This window comes from Aulonocara stuartgranti, assembly GCF_965226115.1.
Source record: "Aulonocara stuartgranti genome assembly, chromosome: 17".
NCBI classification, from domain to species: domain Eukaryota; kingdom Metazoa; phylum Chordata; class Actinopteri; order Cichliformes; family Cichlidae; genus Aulonocara; species Aulonocara stuartgranti.
In genome coordinates, this window is record NC_138953.1 from 30,022,813 (window position 1) to 30,044,154 (window position 21,342).

The following is a 21,342-nucleotide window of genomic DNA, read 5'->3' on the forward strand; positions in this document are numbered from 1 at the left end:
TTATGGGAAGATGAACTGTATAGACAAACAACAGGAGAATCTGTATTTCCAGCAGATTTTTCAGTTGCTAACACAATTCTGGTCAATCCTCCAAAGACAGGCCTCACCAAGCATCGCGGTGATTGCCGCTTTGTTTCTCTGTTTGTGATCAGAATAGGAGATGACAGTGGCCGACAGAAGTGGGAAGCTCAGCAAGTAGTGCAGGCACAATAACATATTCATAAAGCCCATGATGTCTGCAAAAAGAATAGAGAAATCATCTGCCTGTTTGTTTTCAAGATGGCTTTCCTTTTTCACTCATTATAATGTTGCTGGGGTATCGTGAGATGTTTCTATCAAAGCTTTTGTTTTGCTTTGTAGTGAGGTTGCGCAGATTTACAAGGCCTGTTGTATATGTAATGCAGATGTAATTTGGATGTAAGGTCATGTAAAAGCCTTCCTAGTCATTGAAAAACGCGGACTGGAAGTTGCTTGTTTTGAAAAGCATGGAAATTAGATGGTCAGCAGACTCTGGGTATTGAAGTTGCACAATTTTTTGGCAATTTTGTTGTCTCGCTGAATTGTGTTGTGGTCCGCCTCGGTGGAGATTCTGAACAACATTAAGAGCAGCTTGGCAGCGGGATGAAGATGAAAGTTTGATGAAGGAAGCACAGGAACCAATAGTACCTTCAGAGGCTGAAACGTGAAGGCTAGTTCTGTGGGTAGAAATAGAAGTGCACAAACCCTATATTCACAGCCATCGAGTACACCAGCAAAACAAATGGAGAAAAGAGCAAAGAGGAGGAGGGTGATTAATTTAACTCGCATTTTGTAGTCGTCTAGCACAGAAGCATTTTCTGTTTTAGTTCTACCTATTTGCTAACCTTTTACCCCCACCCAAAGACCTTTTTATGTCCTTTTGACTTTATTCAGTCTTATTAGACAATGTTAATTGATTGTTCTGTGGAAAGCAAAGAAAAAAGAGATCAAGGTGATGATAAAATAATGTTTGACACTCTTATTAGAAAAAAGTTGTGCTTTTTTTTTACCTCTGGTGTGTGCTTGTTCTTCATCTAAGAATTGCAAACTTAAGCCAGAGTTAGAAACTAACTTTTTAGCCCATAGGGAGACTCTGATTGCTACACAGAGAAACAGCCAGTGTAGAATCCGAATATATCTGACTAACAGAATTAGGCACAAGCTATAAAAAGAAGCCAAGAAAACTAGAGCCATCAGAACTTTTCAACCTTATAACACAAAACTATTTTGTTTCCTTACAAATAATAATATTTGACTAAAAATATGTTTATTAAATGAAAGAATGGTTGTTTCCTAAATTATATGGTGAGATTTTTAAAGAGTAAATATAATCAGTTGAACGGGCTGTGTGTGGGATGGATTATGTATGTTTCGTTTGACTGGATCCCTGAATTTGATTAAGGTATCACTATTTTGGGGGAGGCCTGAAAGCATAACACTCAGACTTTTCTGTTTGGCATCGTCTGTTTTCCCTCTGTGGACTCCTCAAGGACAGTCGGTCTGGCTGTTGTGTAATTTGGGATATAGTGCTCTTATGTGGGGAGACGAGTAGAAGTAGAAAGGGGTATAAAGATAAACTCCAGAGAGCGAGAGAATAAACTGAGAACGGGATGACTATACATGCTGCAAGGTGAGGTCTTCTAACTTCTCAGAGATATCAAGTATCTGTGTAATCATTACATCTCTATTTTATGTTTTGCATTTGTGTCTCCTAAAGGATTATTTCGGCACCTGGTCTGATGGATTTCTATAAGAAGATTATTTGAAATATATATATTTTTAAATTCCATCTCAATTGCAGAGTGGCGTCAGGGTCGAGGACAGCGCATGATCCTGCAGGATGAGGACATCACCACAAAGATCGAAGGTGACTGGAAGAGACTGAACATGCTGTCCCATTATCAGGTACGCTTTTAGCGGTATACAGAAAAATGCAGCTGGATCCTGTATTAAACTCATTATTGTGTTCCAGTGATTTAATAGTTACGAACGTTTGCTTTGTGTTTGTCGATGGTGTGGACGCCCATGTACACGTGAAAATCAAAGTTTTACACCACATTGCACAGAGAATGGTGTCAGCTGAAACTTTGAACCTTATAATTTCGGGCTTGCAGTTAATACAGTACAGAAATTCACATTACAAGGTGTAATTAAAGTTCCACGACTACACCCATTAAAAAAAGAAATGCTGTAATTAAATAAAAAATGGCAGATCTTTGTTTATAGATAGCCTCTTGGGGCAGCAAAGCACTGCTTTTAATGTAGTTGCTGTTTTTAGATCGCCTTCTTACCCACATGTACTTGTGGGTTTGTTCTACGTGCTGCGTCTCCACAGCGTGTAAAGACAGCAGTTCTTAACTTAAATACCATTTTGAGCAAGAGCACAAAATTACAAGGAGCATAATGTGATGAGTATGCTGGTTCTGATGCTGTAGCACCTAAAGACGTCAGTCCTTTCTCTCAAACACTTCCTCCTCATGGACAAACCCATGCTGCACATGTGAATGCCAAACAATATCAAGCATGCTCCTGTATCCTATCCTGAGCTATCCTTTTTTTTGAGGTCAAAATTAAAATCGGGTAGTTTTATTATTTATTTATTTCATATTTTTATGGGCTAAGTCACAAAGTTTTGAAATTGCAAAAACTTTAAAGAAAGTTAGAAAAGTTTTTGTTGCATTTCAGCAGCAAACCTCAAATGTATCACTTCACATTTTTTTAGAAGAAAATTTGATAGTGAGCACAAGCACCTGGCATTTAGTATTGCATACAATCTGTCTCCCTTTCTTTACTACACATCATCTCACTATCTGTGGCTGCTTTTGCAACTCATCTTCTCCTTTTCCTTAAGCTGACTAGATAATTCAGAGTTCACTTATTGCAGTTATCTATCAAGTACTTGACAGATAAGGACATCCCCTTATACACCACATGTTATCTGCCTGGCTCACAAGGTGAGGCAAGGAACTTGCCAACAGCACAGTGACACTTAGGAGTAATCCCCTGTGTGGAGTGGGCTTCAGGTGTGCTGCCTCCGGGGATCATCTTGTTTTTGACTTTGATTAATGTTGGCGTGGACACACATCACTGGTCAGAGACCGTCAAACGAAGACAAATGCACAAAATACAAAGATGTGTCACTCATTAAATACATCGGTGCATTTACACAGAGACTTTGACACGAATCGGCAGGTGTTTTGTGCCACATGACTCATAACTGCACATCCAGTCACATGGAAGGAGTTTGGATGGGGAAACAGGCCTGTATTGTCAATAAGGTGTTAATAATTCAAGCAGTTGAGCAAGTAGCGACTGTGCCCTCCAAGTGCAGTTTACGTGGTGCCTAAATTAAATGTCAGCAGCAGCGAGTGTCAACAGGCTGTGAGTATGAAGCGTGGGTGGAATGGATTAGGGAGCTGATTCAAATCGGAGATAAGATAATGAAGACAGAAGTTAATTCATTTTTTCAGGCTGGGGAATAAGGGCACCTTATCCTTGACAGACCGAGAGAGGGAGAAAAAAAAAACATGGCATCGTCTGTGAAATTGTCAGGAGGCTAAACAGCGCTAGAAAGGGAGGGGACATCACAAACACATTCAAGCTTCAGTCAAGGGCATCTGCAGTCCCATATTTAGCATTTCTAATCTTCTGTTACTGACTTCATTTCTTTGAAATGATCTGATTTGAAATCCGTAGATCGTTGTGAGTGAGATCAAATCCATTGATGCCCTCTATTGATTGATGCCATCTTAAAGAACCCAGATGTGCAGCTATATTTTGCCATTTCCTTCAGACATTTTCCATCAGTATTGTTTGTCCAATCTGAAGCTAATATGGCCAACCAGACACACTGAATAGAATCATGTGCTGTTCTTTATTACACTAATCAGCTTTGATCTGCCACTAGCCAAACTCCCCCCCGCACTTGGTTGTACTGTCACAGTTTGCATCGCAAACTAAGTGGAAACTTCTCATTCGGGAAAACGTCACATGGTAGCTACAAGCAAAAGAAAAGAAGAAATAGCATTTTCCATATCTGATCTTTCAGGCCCATAATGAGACATTTCTCTCCGCCTCCTCTCTTTCAGGAAAGTGTGCTCTGTTTTCTGCCTTTATTCTCCAAATGTTATTTCCCCAAATGCCACTCCTTCTTTTTCACATTCTATTATGTTCCACTGCGCTCTGCTTATTTCATATGGGTTCGACATATAAGAGCAGTGATCAGGGAGGAGATCTGCCCTGTGGGCCTCATACAGACAATGATATAAACATATTATGCATAAGGAGCAGATTGAGTGAAAGGGTGAAATAACAATGCAATCTTAATAACGCCCCGGACCTCACACACATACACATGGGCTGAAGTCCCCACCCCCTCGGTTGCATCCACCCACACGGTGATAAAGATCACTTCAATTAACCCGGGCTTAGCCTGCAGCCTGGGTAGTCATTTTATGTAGAATAGAGGCATTATGTGCGTGTGTGTGTGTGTGTACTGGTGGGAGAGGCTGCATTCCAGTTTCATTAATTGAATCCTATTTGGCAGACTGGGGAAGGAGGAGCATGCAATTGACTGATTCATTCATTCATTTCCACACACTTCACATCTTCATACACATGCTCTCAAACACACACACACAAACACGCCACCCTAGAGGAAAGGTATTATTGAATAGAGACTTTGTGACATCCTCTCTCACACAGGCCTGCACAATGCTCTGCAAAACTCTCCCTCCCACTGTCAGTCATCATATGTATGTGTGGGCAAAGCAAAACACATAAGGGTAATAAGATATTCTCTGTTTATTCACCCGAAACAAGAATAGATGGAAGGAAATACAGAAAGTGACACCTACGCAGTGATATGTTTTTTTTTCCTATTCTTAGTGGCTGTGTCAGAAATGTGTACAAATGGGGAAAGAAATACCACAGAAAATTGCTATTGTTGTGAAGAGAGATTTACATTATATTTGTGTTTCAGGTACCTGATAATGCAGTAATGGCCTTGGTTCCCAAGCAAGTTACAGCCTACAACTCTGTAAATAACTCCACTGTGTCCCGAACTTCTGCAAGTAAATATGGTAAGCCGGCCTCTTTCTGTACCATAAGTTTCAGTTATCAGAGAGCCACTTTCTTAGCTGGACCGAGTTTGCTTTAGAAACTATATGTATTTTGTTTTTTTTAATGTATTCATAACTCAGTAAAAGAAATATCTTAGGAATTGATGCTTGGTAATGAAAATGAAAATTATTAGCAAAACTATACGTATAAATTTATTTGAAATAAAACAATCCACTCAAGGAATAAAAATATTGCATTTGTCCATTTTGTTTAATAATCCGGTGTTGTTAGAGTAACTCACTGACCCTGCAGCAGTGGATGGTATCACTTGAGGACCCTGCATGTCAGCAGTGGTGGACCAGAAATACAAGATTTCTAAAATATGAAGAGACAAAAACGCACTCTTTCCTCAGTTGTTCCGGCCTCTTGAGAATCCAAAGTGGCTCCTCTTATCCTTCCATGTGTTTTTTCCTGTGTGCCTTCTACACGTCTCCTTGAACCTGAAAAACCATCAAGTTTGTTGATGATCAAAGGGCTAAGCCTCACTGGTCACAAACACTTCAGACACTTCAAATGTGGTCCCACGTTATTAGCATTGTCTCATCTCCATATGGTCTCACCTCATCTCTCCAGCTCTAAATTAGACCAGATAGGGCAAGGTGAGTGGTGCAACAGAAGAGGGAGAGAAGGAGAAGGAGGATGCCAGGAATACCCCCCCTCCATACACACCCCACTATATATATATCTATATATAGATATCTATATATAGATATCTATATATATCTATATATCTATATAGATATATATATAGATATATATCTATAGATATATCTATAGATATATCTCTATATATATATCTCTATATATATATATATCTCTATATAGATATATATCTATAGATATATCTATAGATATATATCTATATATATATCTAGATATATATATATCTCTATATAGATCTATATCTCTATATAGATCTATATCTATATATATAGATCTATATCTATAGATATATATAGATATCTATATATAGAGATATATATATAGAGAGATATATATATATATATATAGATATATATATAGATATATATCTATATATATAGAGAGATATATATATATATATATAGATATATATCTATAGATATATATCTATAGATATATATCTATAGATATATATCTATATAGAGATATATATATAGATATATATATATATAGAGATATATATATAGATATATATCTATAGATATATATATATATATTTTTTTTTTTTTTTAAAGGGACTGACTTCAAATGCAAGTGTGATGCACTTCACAACTAGTGTGGTACTTGAGAGTGACTTTGAACTCTCCCTGAGTACAATAGCCAAATAGTGAAGAAATAGACAAGGGTGAATTTAATAGAGCTGCTGAAGAGCAGCAGCAGGAGGAGGAAGAGGAGTGGGGCTGGTGAGAAAGTTGTGGAAAAAAGTTCAAAGATTCAGACAAACATTCTCTATAACATGTTGAGTTGGAGAATGAAAGGAGAAACCTTTGTGTTTGATCTTTGATGTAATGTTCCCATCAAAAAACCACAAGAAGGAAAAGAAGGGAAACACGGGAAATATAACAGCGCGCGCGGAACTGGATCAGAATAGAATAAAAAAGAAAGAAAGAGAAACTCTCTCTCCTGTGTATCACTCACTACGCATCACCCTCAGCTCTCCAACTTCTTGAATAAATAATTACCACAAAATGAGCACACTGTTCTGCCATACCACAAGGGCAAAGCTAACAATTCAAAGCACCACATTTTGTGTCGCGCTTGTCCTGTATATAGTGTATGTGGTTTGTTAACCTTGTAACAAAGCTACAGTCAAATAACGCTCAGTGAAGTGCCCTATAGGAGACGCAGGCGTTTGAATTTTTTTAGTTGATCATACTGCGATCAAATATGAGTAGTCAATACACAGACACATAAAAACACACACACTTTGTATCTGTTGTCTCCAGCTGTCCCTTATTTTCCCGCAGACTCTCTTCTCCATACACTCCTCCTGCTTCTCTCTCTGGACAGATTGATTTCTGTCACGGTGAAAATCACTCTTTTTTTTTTTTCTTTTTACACTCCTCTCCAAACCGCACCCACTGATCAATTTTTTTTTTCACACTGTGTAAACATTCATTGAGCCATGTGTTTGGAAATGTCATCGCCGCTCCGGCCATTGGGTGGGCCATACATATTTCATCTCGTCTGACACCTGTTCGATTTTGTGTCAGGCGGCAATGCTATGTCTTGTCACTTGGAGAAGAAGCCATGAAAAATTAACCATGCAGACTTTCTGAAAGTTTCATATCCAATCTCACACACCTGTAAATTGGAAACCTCAGACCAAGAAACTACATTCTGTTGCTGACATGCAGGTTATAGTTTTCTTTGCCTTTTTGGTTGCATTTTCCTTTTTTTTATTGTGTTTGTGCTGCCTGTGACTGATTCTTTCTTTTTTCCTTTTCACTAGTTTGATTTAGCTTTAATCTGTCTTCTGTGACTATCTGAACAACAAAACAAAACGTTTTTAATGATTTTTATAAAAGAAAATTAACACTTATCTGACTCTGTGTTTTGCATAAATTAGCAGCATTTCATAAACTGAAGCATGTTGTTTCTCACAGAAAACATGATCAAGTACACTGGAAGCCCCGACAGCCTTCGTACCCGTACTCCTATGATCACCCCCGACCTGGAGAGTGGGGTGAAGGTTTGGCACTTGGTTAAGAACCACGAGCACGGAGACCAGAAAGAGGGCGACCGCGGGAGCAAGATGGTCTCTGAGATCTACCTGACAAGACTTCTGGCCACCAAGGTTAGCAATCTATGTTTAGGAGAGACACTAATCTGTGAGGACCTACTGTGCTAACCTCTAGGTCCATATTTTTGTTCTTAGTCTCTACTAGAGTAGCTTTGCATGAATCACTGGCCAAATAATCATTATTTATATTATATTGGGCTTTGGTGCAGCCCATCCTTTTATCCACTGTTTTTAAAAAAAAGATGTTTTAACTTCCTTTTAAGTTATCTTTATTCTGATTAGCTGCCCCTCACAAACAAAGACTGAACAGCTGGTGGGTGGGGTACAGTGCTCACAGACAGAGCTGCGTTTCTGTAATGACCACATTAGGGATATCCTCTCTCATTAACTCAAATAAACTTTCCCTATGTTTAATTTGAAGAGAAAAATCAGAAAAGCATAATAGGTCTCCTTTATCTAGCAACTTGCTCAATTTAGCCAATACTACGCGCACAATTTATATGATCAAACCAGACAAAATAAAGTTATCCAACTCAGCAGTAGCATCTTTAACCGAAGCAGTTCAGCAGGTGAAAGGCTAAAAGGTCACTCCATCTTTTACCCCGTGTTATAATAACGAATAAAATCCCTCGCTGTATTTAAATATTCATGTTTACTTTGGATGAGTCATCTCAGTGGAAAAGATTATTCAAATGTATTCCTCTATCCCCTCAGGTGAGAACGAGAAAATGGATATTTCTGTTTGTTTTTCTTTTTTCATTACTGTTGCATTGATGCAGCAGCATATCAAAAAGGGTAAAGAAGAAAAGACCGATGAAACCAGTGAAGGTTTTTCTGTTATAAAAAAAAAAAAATTATCAGGCAAATATAGAAATGACTATAAAATTGGTCTCTTTGAATGCGTCTTGCGACAATGGCCCCTAAGAAGGAAAAAAAAAAATACAGTTAATTTGGTTTGGAGGAAAATGTGACTTTGATCCAACAGCTGAATGCAAATGAACAATCCACTCTTAAAGCACCTTGTCCCTCTTCCCCCCAACACCAATACACCCTTTCTATCAGACTCACACAGCCATATGGGGAGGGTAAAAGAAAGTGGGAGGCTGTGAGCTGAAAATGTTTAGGATGTGTTTTTTTTTTAAATTCACCAGCACTTCCACTTTTCATCTTCTGAATGTCTTTGTTTAGCTGTTAACACAGAGAAAAGCATCAGGAGTCTAAAGTGGAGTGTCTCAAACACACCGGTAGCACATCCATTAAACAGGCACAGAGGGAAGAAGCAGGATGATCATCCTTTATGGAACATGTTGGCTAATGAGCAGGAACATGGAACTAATTTGGTTGTGCCAATTCCAACTTGTCTTTGAAATAGTACATCTAGATAATAGGCAAACAAATCCTCTTTTTTTGCCGCTGCTGTTTTTGTCTTTATGAAAGCGTGTTTGCTTTCCGGTGAACAACAGCCTCTACAACCACAAAAGCATTTACAGCAATAAGAAACCCTTTCCAGTTATATTTATTTATCTCGATCTAAGCTCAAAATCTAAACACAAATGATTTAAACTAATGATACGCTGCTCGTTCTGTTGTTCATATTGATACCGAACACATCATTAAGATATTTGCAATGTAGGGTGGAAAAAGTTTATGCTTAACATTAAAACAGTACACGTTATCATCCCATCTACCAATCCCACTATAGATCTGCAAAACAGAATCTCATTTTTTATTATCAGGAATTGTTGATTTGCATTTAGCTGGGCAGATTAAACAAGTTATCTCAGGGAGTTAAGATACTTATCTGTCCACAGTTAGACAAATTGGCTATAATTTGAGGCGATTTAGCCTGCAAGTGGGCACCCAGCTAAGATGAATTCACAGTGGAGTAATAGACGAGAAACCCAGAGTAACAGCTATAAGCTTAAAGGATTTATTGTAGCTGTTAAACAGAAGTTTAACGTACACATACCACGGTCGCTCTGCTGAAAAGATTACCAAAGAGTACCTTAATGCTCTACCGTGCTACACTGGAAGGTGTTTAGGAGCTATGGCTGAATTGTGCAGGATCAATGTAGGGCACTACAAACACTGCAGAAAACAAAATTACATATCAGCTTGACATCATCCCAGTACTGAGCATAGTAATCATCATAATTTTGGTGGGGTTTTTGGGGTTTCTTCGCTTCCTCTGCACCTGGACAGCTTGCCATGATCTGGAGGAAGACTTATTCCCAAGTTTAGCATGGCAACTCATAGGCCCATCCAAAGGTCTTATAGTAGAATCTCGCACATTTACATAATACCATACAACTTGAAACACTGATGTCTGCCTTTTTGAGTAGATATATCACCGTGACTGTCTAATAGATTTATTCAGTCATTGTTATTGGACTGTCTTTATCTTGCAATATAAAGCACCTTGGGGGAACTATTTCGCCCTATATAAATACAATTGAATTGACAAAGACAAAGGTTAGTATGTGATTATTTACCATATTTCGTTTGTCTCTACCTTGACTTGGAATACTACACTTAATGTACATTCTGTACATTCACTAGCATACAATGCTACTACTGCACATTCACATAATGTTCTTCCTCTCTCCCCCCTTTTTTGCACAAGTTGAGGAGCGTGTCAGGTTACATTTCAATGTGTGTTATACCTGCATAACTATGCATGTGACGAATAAAGAATCTTGAACTAGTGATACCACATACTTATAGTCAGTACACTTAAAGTTGCAGTCAGTTGTTTTTTGAGGTCATTTAATACTAAATACTAAAAAAAATAATATTTTGCTCATACTTATACATTGATTAGTGGGTAATTACCTTCCATCCATCCATCTTCTTCTACTTATCCGCGGCCGTGTCGCAGGGGCAGCAGCCTAAGCAGAGAAGCCCAGACCTCCCTCTCCCCAGCCACCTCCTCCAGCTTGTCTGGGGGAACACCAAGGAGTTCCTGGGCCAGCTGAGAGATATAATCTCTCCGGGGTGTCCTGGGTCTGATCTGGGCCTCCTCCCGGTGGGACATGCCCGTAACACCTCAACCAGGAGGCGCCCAGGAGGCATCCTTGTCAGATGCCTGAACCACCTCAACTGGCTCCTTTCGATGTGGAGGAGCAGCGGCTCTACTTGAGCCCCTCCTGGATACCTAAACTTCTCACCCTATCTCTAAGGGAGAGGCCAGCCAGCCTTCAGAGGAAGCTGATTTCCGCCGCTTCTGTATCTGCGATCTCATTCTTTCAGTCACTACCCACAGCTCGTGACCATAGGTGAGGGTAGGGATGCAGAACGACCTGTAAATGGAGCGCTTTGCTTTTATACTCAGCTCTCTTTTCACCACCGGTACAGCGTCCGCATCACTGCAGCTACAGCAGCGACTGCACCGTCTGTCAATCTCCCGCTCCCTTCTCTGGATGATGTAGTTGGCTTCATCGGGTGATGGCCTCCAGCTCGCTCTGGAACGGTTCGCAGCCGAGTGTGAAGCGGTGGGAATGAGAATCAGCACCTGCAAATCTGAGGCCATGGCCCTCAGCTGGAAACGGGTGGAGTGCCCACTCCGGGCGAGAGACAAGTTCCTGCCCCAAGTGGAGGACTTTAAGTATCTCGGGGTCTTGTTCACGAGTGTGTACTTGCATCTTCCAAAACGTATTTTCACAAACTTCATGAATGAATTCATTAAGAATACATACAAGCAGACGCTGGTTTGTTGAAGATGAACAGCTGATTAAAAGCTAACGTAATGCCACCTTTAAGGCCATGCTTATGTCCTAAAAATAACACCATTGTTCTGATAAACCAATTAAGTAGATTCCCACATCGTATGAGACCAAAGTGCCCAAGTTCAACAATGTTAGCGCCACTTTGAAGAAAGTTTGACTAACACTGGCTGACTCATCAACTCCTTACACAGAGTTAATAGATATACACATCAGGAGAGGGAAACACTTGCTGACAGCATACACTCACTACAGTTAAACAGTGACCAGAGTTGTTAGTCCTACAGCGGCCACCGTAGCACCGCAGGATTATGCAGTAGAACTGGGAGGTGTATGAAAACGGGTGACTAAAAATCTGCAATCTGCTGACATTTAGTGGTGAGATTCTACACACCGGAAAACCAACAAGTCTGGTGATCAGTTAACAGGGAAAGAGAGGCGCAATAGTGACTGTGAAGTGCAGGGCATATGAAAGAAATTAATAAACAAACTACAGATCCCAGAATGGGATGAGGCAGGAAAAACAAAGCAGCTATCGTCATGACACATACTGTATAGTTCTCCACACACCTTCACACATGCACACGTCGCCTCTCAGCCTCTGTGAGTCGCTCCATTTTCTTGCCATTATCTCGTTCCTGAGTGCAGGAAGGTGGCTTCTGACTACGGACAGCGCATCGTCTTTCCAGATGGATTGTTTTTGAGGAATAACCAGTTTATCTTGGCTGGCCATCTCTCTTGCTGAGAAATGATTGGGCAGACAGGCAGTATAATTGACTGCGTTTGGCTTTCACCTTACCAATAAATACCTCTCCTTGGCAACGCCGCTCACATCTCTCATATTAGCTCCATCAGTGACACTCTTGAGTGTGGGTACAGGACGTGTTCACGTGTGTGGACTGGTGCAGGGAAGGATTGCATTTTCCCTCCACTTGTACACTTGAGAGTGTGTGTGTGCGCGCCTGTCTCAGCCTCCCTGTTTCATTGCTATCCCCAACGTCGCTTTCCTTGCATTTCAATGCGGAGGCAGATGGCATCAAAACATCCAGATGACACATTGTGTTTAGAGTGCAGTCTAATGACAGGGTAGATGGTCGTGGGGGGGTTATGTTGGCAGTTTCAGCTCCACCAGGGACCAAGAGAACCCTGTGATGATGACAGTGTTGATAGTGGTGCACCCCTTGAGATCGAGGATGACGTAAAATGTCACAGCCTAAGCACTAGTAGGCACATACACAGATTTCACTGTCTCTGCACACATGTACCCGATAGGCCTTCCCTTAGCAACTAGGAAGGCACGTGGGCTTGATATAGAGATGTGATACCGTCTGCATAGAAAAATGGTAAGCTGCCGGGAATGTGGGCCACATTAGAATTATAGCCATGATTGTCGAACTAACAGGATTCCCTCCTCCCATTCTCCCCTTCTATCTCTCCTGACTCTGTGATTTGGTCACCCGCTCCACCCAAATTGGATTTTTATTTGCCAATGCCTGTACACACCTCATCTGCCACACTCAATGGCCTCTTCTTCTGATAGGAAACTTGTGTGGTTTCATTTCCATCTCTGGCTCTCGCCTTTTTCCCGTGCATCCCATCAGCTCATTCTTTACAAGAGGATTAGATTCTCTCACTCTCTGTCTCTCTTCTCCTCCTCCTTCTTAAAGTCACCAACATTAAATCAAATTAGGGTCAATGGTGCAGTGTGGGAGCTAATCCGGCAGCACAAAGAGGCTTAGGAGATGCGCCTCCTGTTCCTAGATATTATTAAAAGTCAGCTGTGAAATAACAATTTCCCCCATCAAAGCTGCAAGCAGATTTAAGGGCAGGGTCTGTGAGATATGAGTCAGACACATAAACATCGGCGCTGGGAGAGAAAGTGTCGTGCACTGCACAACTCAAACTGACACAGAAACAAATATACATATTAATGGCATTTCTGCTACTGTTAGTGAAGTTTTGAAAAATGAGAGAAAGACTGAATCTTTGTAACTCTCCTCTCCTTGCTCTGTAGGGTACGCTACAGAAGTTTGTGGATGACCTGTTTGAGACCATCTTTAGCACAGCCCATCGAGGCAGCGCTCTGCCACTGGCCATCAAATATATGTTTGACTTCCTGGATGAGCAGGCCGACAAACACAACATCCATGACCCGCATGTCCGACACACATGGAAGAGCAACTGGTGAGTATCTGAATCTAAATATGCTGTGGGTGCTGATATGGAAATATGCATACACACCAAGTAATTGGTGTCAAGCGCACAGAATGGGAATGTTTAAGACTCCTTAAACAGTTATTTGGATCATTGATGGGCATTTTGATTTTTAAAAGTACTACAGGCACTCTGGCATTGCCTGGGTATTGCCCTGTCAGAGCCAAGTTTCACAATACGCCTCTTCCTTTCCTAATATCCATTAACCACAGGGGTGTGTAATCTTCATTAAAGCCAACCACAAGGGGCTAATCCAATTGGCTGCCAAGACTCTCCATCTATTATCATGGATAACTGGGCCAAAAAAAAAAATTCCTGTCACTGTGGAATTCTCTAAAGTGACAGATGTTCACTCCCGGGTGCAGAAGTACACCTCTAAATTAATATCTGCTGATTAATTTATACCATATTGACCTGTGAGTCCACCTTAAAAGGTTGGCTGGGGTTAAATAACTGACAGTGCCCTGGAATGGGGTGAGCAGAGGAATGAAAAGGTGAAGAAAAGGAAGTGAACACAGTGGGAGTTAAATGCACACTAATATCTCATTAGCCTCATAGCCTCTGCCAAGATCCCAGCATGCATCACTCAACCCAAGGCCCAGGAGAACCACAGATATTGGAGGAAAAATTTATGTGTATCGAGGGACGAATAGACATAAAGGAATGGGTAGGGAGAGGCTGAAGGAAAATATTATTTACTTTATCTTATGAGCCTAATTTTAGGGTTTTTCTCTGTGTTACCGGGCCAGTCACAGTGTGTGTTAAGTGTTCTGAGAAGTCGACGTGCTTCTCCCCATTAGACTTTCACTGTAGGGCTATAAATAAAGCACAATTTATCATAGCACAGCCTGAGAAAAAGCCACTGAGACTGAGCACAGTTTGTGCTGATGCCACCACAAATACCTTCTCAGTGTGGAACGTGCGTATGATTGTGCCCTTAAGCACCTCCCCGCGCGTGCATATGCATAACCTCATGACCTCATCTTAAAAGACTGCAATCTTGGCTTCAACAGAAGCCTTCGTTTTGTCTCATGGTAGAAAATAATAATGTCAGTGTCCCTTCCAAGCTGAGCCCCCATCCCATTAAACCTGTCAGTTCCACAGTTATTGTACACGCCATTAACTTCAACTGCAGCAGGAGCCCCTATATTCTACTACTACCCCCACCTTGAGGGTTCCCTTCCTTCTGTGTCCCCTGATATAACCTAACTTATGTTAGATCCTTCAGCCTTATACCATTGTCATATCATGCCAGTGTATTTGTTGCTATAGCTTACCAGTCAACCGTTTTGTTTTTTTTATTAGACGAATGTTTAGAAGTTTGCGAAATCTATACTGAAATCAGATTGTGAACCACTATTTTCCCCCATTCAGTGAGAAAATTTTCATAATTTTTCTAAAATAAAAGCAGACAGTTGCTTTGGCATGATTAATGCTGACCACGTTTCCATACACCCTAAAGACCTGAAAGTGACCTTAATGTATCGCTGAACTTTTATAGTCCAAGTCCTTTATATCAAAGCAAGACTATCAAAAAGAAAAAAAAATACTATGCCTTTCTATACCTCTATGATGCTGCTACACTACATTTTAAAATGTGCATTGAGCAGTGTGCAAAGTGCACAGTGCTAAATATGAGTGTAAATGACCACCAAGATATATTCAGATCAAACCAAACTGCAAAAGGCATGTTGTAAACACTATAAAACCTAATTATCATTTGTCCTGCACATCTTAACGGCTGAAATAGCCTTTAGATATGTAGATATTAGTTCTTCAAGCATTTTCTTGTGCTTGACTGTCAACAGAGATGCATAGTAACTTTGCCTATGCCTATGACGTGGTTGGTGGCACACCTTGCAGAATCACGACAGATGATTAAGGCAAATGTACTAGGTGTGGACAGTTTAACAGTTTAAACTTCTTTTTCAGCAGTTTTACTTCTTTTTGAAATAAACTGTATTTTCATGGTGCAAAGTTAAATTTAGTTAAACTGTTAGTTTTGTATGTATTGTGTGACAGAGTTGTAACATGTTTTGTATGTGTGTACAGTCAGTATGTGCGTACATGAGTCACTGGCTCCCAGAGCATCTCCAGATGGTATCTTTTGGATTAGTGGCAGTGTGTTAGTGTCCGCTCTCATCCTCACTCCTCTGTATTTGGTCCGCGTGTGTCCGTCTATATGCGCTGCATTTTGGGATGGAACAGACAGAATTTTAATTATTGTGCAAAACTGCCACATACACCCCTCTTTTCTGCCATCATACTGCAACGGAATCCTACTCAGATTGCTTACTACTACCACTGTGGCAGACCTAAGTATAAGGTGCCAATCACAGGAATAAAATAGCACAGTTTTGCTTACTTAGGCCCTGACTGGAACCAAACTCAGTCAGGTCACCTTTATAAAGCTGTTAATTCCAAATTTAGCTCACTGCATGTCTATGCCATAATGGCACCAGTGAGATGTTGTACATCACAACATCTGTGATTCTTTTCCTGCCAATGGTAAGCTAATTCATTAGGCCCATTCCACAAAATGGGCAGAACCATCCTAAAATTGCAGATGCAAAGGGCTGCATGAGGTGGTTTTCAGGGACCACAAGGGGGACTTAGCTGTTTGCAGGTGTTGTTAGGTACCAGTGTTAAAGTGTGGATGCATTCAAAAAATAAGAGAAAAGCAACTAGTTAGAATCACATTTGTTCTGGTCACATTTTGCCTTTAGAACAGAAATAATTCTCCTATTTACATCTGCCCAGTTTTGGTAAAGATGCTGTCTAAACTGTTGCTTATTTTGCTTGCTTAATTATACAGTTTTGTTTTTTAAACTATATCACACCCTTTTATCAGTTTGAAATGACTGCACTTTCAAGTGATGAATCAGTGGGCCCTTTTCTTACTCTGCCAGCATAAAATCTTTAGGATATGAGATGCCCTTGATCTTGGCAGCTGATATTTAACCTAATCCCTAACCAAAAGGACCGATCATGACCATCATTCAGATTCCTAAAGCTACTCAGCAGGAGTAAACTCAGATTTGCCTATTTTCAATGGATAAGGCATACTTATTATGGTGGTAATTTTGCACACACAAAATTGTGCAAAATCTCATCATCTTAGAATCCATTGCCCCATTGAAACGCCAGCTTGTCAACAATCAAGACAGCACAGCAGCCGTGTTAATATTCCTTTGATCCCTGCACCTAATCCCACTAGATTTTTTGCTTAGATTAATTTTGAAGTCATAATGCCGAGTCTTTCCTCATTCTGAGTTTAAATCCTCTTTTGTTACATTACAGCTGAATATCTTTGTGGGTGGTTGTACTAGAATAAATGCTCAGTGGATTGTTGAGGAACATTGGCGGTACTTTAAATGAATGTGTTTCAGGTTTTGTTTTTGTTTTTTTTTTTACATTTTATACTCTTTTTCTCCTACACGCAGAAACTTCTGTGTAGCGTAGACTGCAGCAGTGTCTGTTGATTTTTGTCACATCAGCTAAAAGCGCAGAGCCCAGAGAAAAGTAAAGATACAGAGATCCAAGTAACACTCAGCTTTTTCTTAATACCACCTGAGCCCCTTTCACAGCAATACACAGATAAAGCTGGCCCTATATCTAGTCATTTTGGCAGAAACAAGCCCTGCAAATAAACAGACTTGTGTATTTTTATTATTCCTGACAGGCACAAAATAGGACCCACTTGCACAAACAAGGCAATATGAACTGTGTCACTGCGCGGCCCCCAGCGAGGACCCCTGGACACTGCGAGGAAAAAAATGAGAGCCAGCCACCACCTGGTTTTAAAGATAAAGGCTTTATTGAATTGAGCACACACATCAAATAGAGCACATCAGCAACAGCAGGGCCTGTGTACTAGCTTTGCAAAGTGAATGAATCCTCGTCCCTTCTGGCGAATAATATGTTCATGCCTATTGACTAGCTGGCTGTAGCAAATTTGAAAACGGCATTTAGGGACTTAATCTCAGAGCAGCTCAACCGGACATAGGCTGTTGTTTTACTTCACACTCTTTGTTCGCCCATTTGAATGGCTATTCAAGCATTCTGTCACCGAGACAGAACTGAACAATCACTGCAAAACTCTTTTTTTTTTTTTTCCCCCCACAGGAAGCCTAACAGACTACATTAGTTAGCATGACTCAGTTTTAGATTTTATTAAGAGACTACCTTTATTTATTTTTTTTTACAGGTGAAAGGAATTATATTAAAGAATTTCATATTGTTGTGTCCAGAATTGGAAATATCAAGATTGGGAAAATTAAAAGGAATTTAAAGAAAACAGCAACAAACAATTATTTATCAGGGAATGAAAAGTTAAAGTGCAAAAGCTGCATGAGTTTGAGTTTGATACTAAACTACTTTTTGTTCTCTTTTCCCTCTCTGACAGCCTACCTCTGCGTTTCTGGGTGAATGTGATTAAAAACCCCCAGTTTGTGTTTGACATCCATAAGAGCAGCATCACAGACGCCTGTCTGTCTGTGGTGGCCCAGACTTTCATGGACTCCTGCTCCACCTCAGAGCACCGCCTTGGGAAAGACTCACCCTCCAACAAGCTGCTTTATGCCAAGGACATCCCCAGCTACAAGAGCTGGGTGGAGAGGTAAGCTGTCAAGAAAAGCGCATGTGCATACACACCAATTACTGGATAGATGAAGAGAGAAAGAACCATCAGAAAACCTGCATTAAGCGTGTTTCATTCCAGCACACACAATGCGACTGTAGCAATGTGATCTATGAGCTGTGAAACCCAATCCAAATTACAATGCAGTGGGAATAGATGGGAGTGCCCAGGGCATAAGATCTACAGGACATAGGAGCCAGTGTGTGTGAGTAGGGGGGAGAGAAAAAAAAAATCAAGGGAAGCATTTTTGAGAGTTGCAGGCAGCAGAAGCCGGTAATTTGTTAAAATGGAAGTTTTATTAAATTTATTTGTCAGCAGGGGAGGCAAAGAGGTCCTGAATAAAAGATGGGGTACTGTGAAGTGGTTCCGAGTATTTATGTGGCTGTAGCGTTGTTGCAAAGCAAGCCTCAGGATGAGAATATATGTGCAGTGCTTGAATGGGTGGAACCAAATGAGGGGATTCAGGCTCGGGATTGTGTGGCTCTCTCTGGTCTCCTATAAGCGATGCATAAAAAAGATATGCGTGGACAGAATAGAGCAGCTGCTACTGTGAGGGGAAAATGCTGGTTGCATGTTTTGTTTTTTAATAACTGCATATAAACAGGGAATGCCTGGTATCACAGAATGGCGTCAGTGTATTTTGTACTTTTACAAATGATTCTTTCAAATCAGTGATTACTGCAAAGTGAAACTGTCTTAATCTTTTTTAAAGAGCCACACTAATGGTCAAAAGTGGATCTTATGCCGTTTCACTTTACTGTCCAAAGTGCCACAGCAAGGGATTTACAGGTCAGAAAGAAACTGATCACTGTAGAGGTTCAGACGAGATATCCTACTGTTCTCTGTCTCCCTCCTCCTCTATCTTGGTTAGAAAGAGAGGACGCTGCTTTAGCTGGTTAGCAGGCCAGTGGATATCTCCATCCCTTGAAATCAGTGTGTCTCGCTCAGTACTACCCTGCTGAGACTTTGCTTGAAACACCACTTCAGCCACTAATAAATTACATAAGACAACAACTGCATTCAGCACTTCCATGCTATGCAGCTGGGCAGAGCCACGATATCCCAAAGCTTTTTACTTGCTACAATATGTTGATGTTATTAAAAAGGTGTTGTGAAGTGAAGCAGACCCGTGAGCTCCTGCCACCTGCTCTGAATTTGATGTGGGAGTTGAAGGTCTCCAGACAATGACAAATCCATCACACCTGTCATTACATTATTTGTATACAAGACTGCTTGCATATAAATCTATACCTTTAAAAGTATGGAATACGTGTGGTGGTTTTTCCTTTAACGGCTTTTAAACTTCAGTAGTAAACGTTACTGTAGAGACATCGGCACTTGCAACAAACTGGATGTTAAATTGGTAAAGCAGTATTTTTATTTCACTTCTGCAAATAATTGACCAACTAATTACCGGTATTTAAAGATTTCAATGAATTAAATTTAAAAAGTTGGTGGTGAAGAAGAATTCCAAAATGGGGTTGATCTCATTAGAAATATACTCACATTTTCCACCTAACACGACAACACTAGTAATGAAAGTGATCGCTGCAAAAGATATTTTGCAACAGCAAAAATGCAAACACTGCAGCAGTCTTTAATCCGCATAATTGTCACACATCAGTTCAGTTTGAGGCTTTCACAATTTCATATTGTGACAGGTTATTTCACATTTCAACAAAGAAACTACTGAACAGCTAGCTTACTTAGTAAAAAGTAACCTAACTGTAGTGGCTGGGCCTACAGCTATCTTGTGATTTATACAATGAAGACTTTAATTTTGCTTTCCATACATACCACCTCTCCCCCCCCCCCCCCCTTTATTGCTTATGCTTGCTTTAGTGAATGTTATGAGCTTGTTGAGTCCATTCTCATGTTCATGACACTAACAGGGCCCAGGTCAGAGCTCTAGCTTTCAGTACTGTGCAGTGTCAATACAGCTATGACCTCTGTGAGTAACACCCACCTGCCTTCTCCTTTGCTCTGTTAGCTCTGACAGCTTGTTTCCTGGCAAATATCATCACACGCACTCCCAGAATTATCCATCCATACAACGGGCCTGTCCCCAAGTGGCTGTAGCTCCAGGAATTTAATATGTAAATAAGCAGCTTTAATCAACACAGTTGATATGGGCAACACAGCTGCTGCTGACAGTGACTGATTGCCTTTAGCTCAGTGCGGCGTGTGTGAGTATACTGTATGCTGCTGCAGTGTTCCATTTTAAAACATGAGGCCTCTCTGCATCTACAGGTTCCATTTAGGTCACTTTACTATGAAACGTGCTTTTCGTCTCTATGCTCCACGCATTAGTCAGGCATTCATAAACGATGAACTCCGAAGTAAACATCTGTGTAAAAATACATAACTGGGCATATTCTGCTTTCAAAATCATTTAGCACTTTTCCTTTTAGCATCTTTTTTTTTTTTTGCTGCTGTAAACACACCTTAATGCTTTGTATTGTTCCTCCTGCCCTCTCTTCACAGATACTACTCAGACATTAACAAGATGCCAGCGATCAGTGACCAAGACATGAATGCCTACCTGGCAGAGCAGTCGCGGATGCACATGAATGAGTTCAACACCATGAGCTCTCTCAGCGAGATCTACTCCTATGTGGGGAAATACACTGAGGAGGTACGTAATGCTGGGACCTATTACACCTTTGGGCAACACATCAGTGCTGTCGCTAACTAAGGGGGTACTTATAAGAGGCAAATCGTACCACGCCCAGGCATTTAACCCCCAAAAGTCATGAAAAGTCAATGAAAGAAAAGATAGTGTATTAAAATGTGGGAAGTAAAAGGGACTACCTGAAGCCAAGAACAGTGAGTGTAGGCCAGCTGGGTACAGTGGGACAGTCAAGCTCAAGCACTCCCCAAATCCAAGCCAGTATATCAATAGC

At 40.6% G+C, this 21,342-nt stretch overlaps 1 protein-coding gene across 3 annotated transcripts in view; it reads left to right on the forward strand.

Moving 5' to 3' along the window:
* plxna4 (plexin A4) overlaps positions 1-21,342 on the forward strand; it is a 255,363-nt gene that overhangs the window by 229,792 nt on the left and 4,229 nt on the right. For all 3 annotated transcript variants that reach the window (XM_082509992.1, XM_082509991.1, XM_082509990.1), the window contains exons 26-31: positions 1,820-1,923; positions 5,000-5,099; positions 7,728-7,918; positions 13,601-13,770; positions 18,206-18,418; positions 20,924-21,074. In XM_082509992.1, coding sequence (XP_082366118.1) covers positions 1,820-1,923; positions 5,000-5,099; positions 7,728-7,918; positions 13,601-13,770; positions 18,206-18,418; positions 20,924-21,074 — 929 coding nt within the window. The remainder of the gene's footprint in view (positions 1-1,819; positions 1,924-4,999; positions 5,100-7,727; positions 7,919-13,600; positions 13,771-18,205; positions 18,419-20,923; positions 21,075-21,342) is intronic.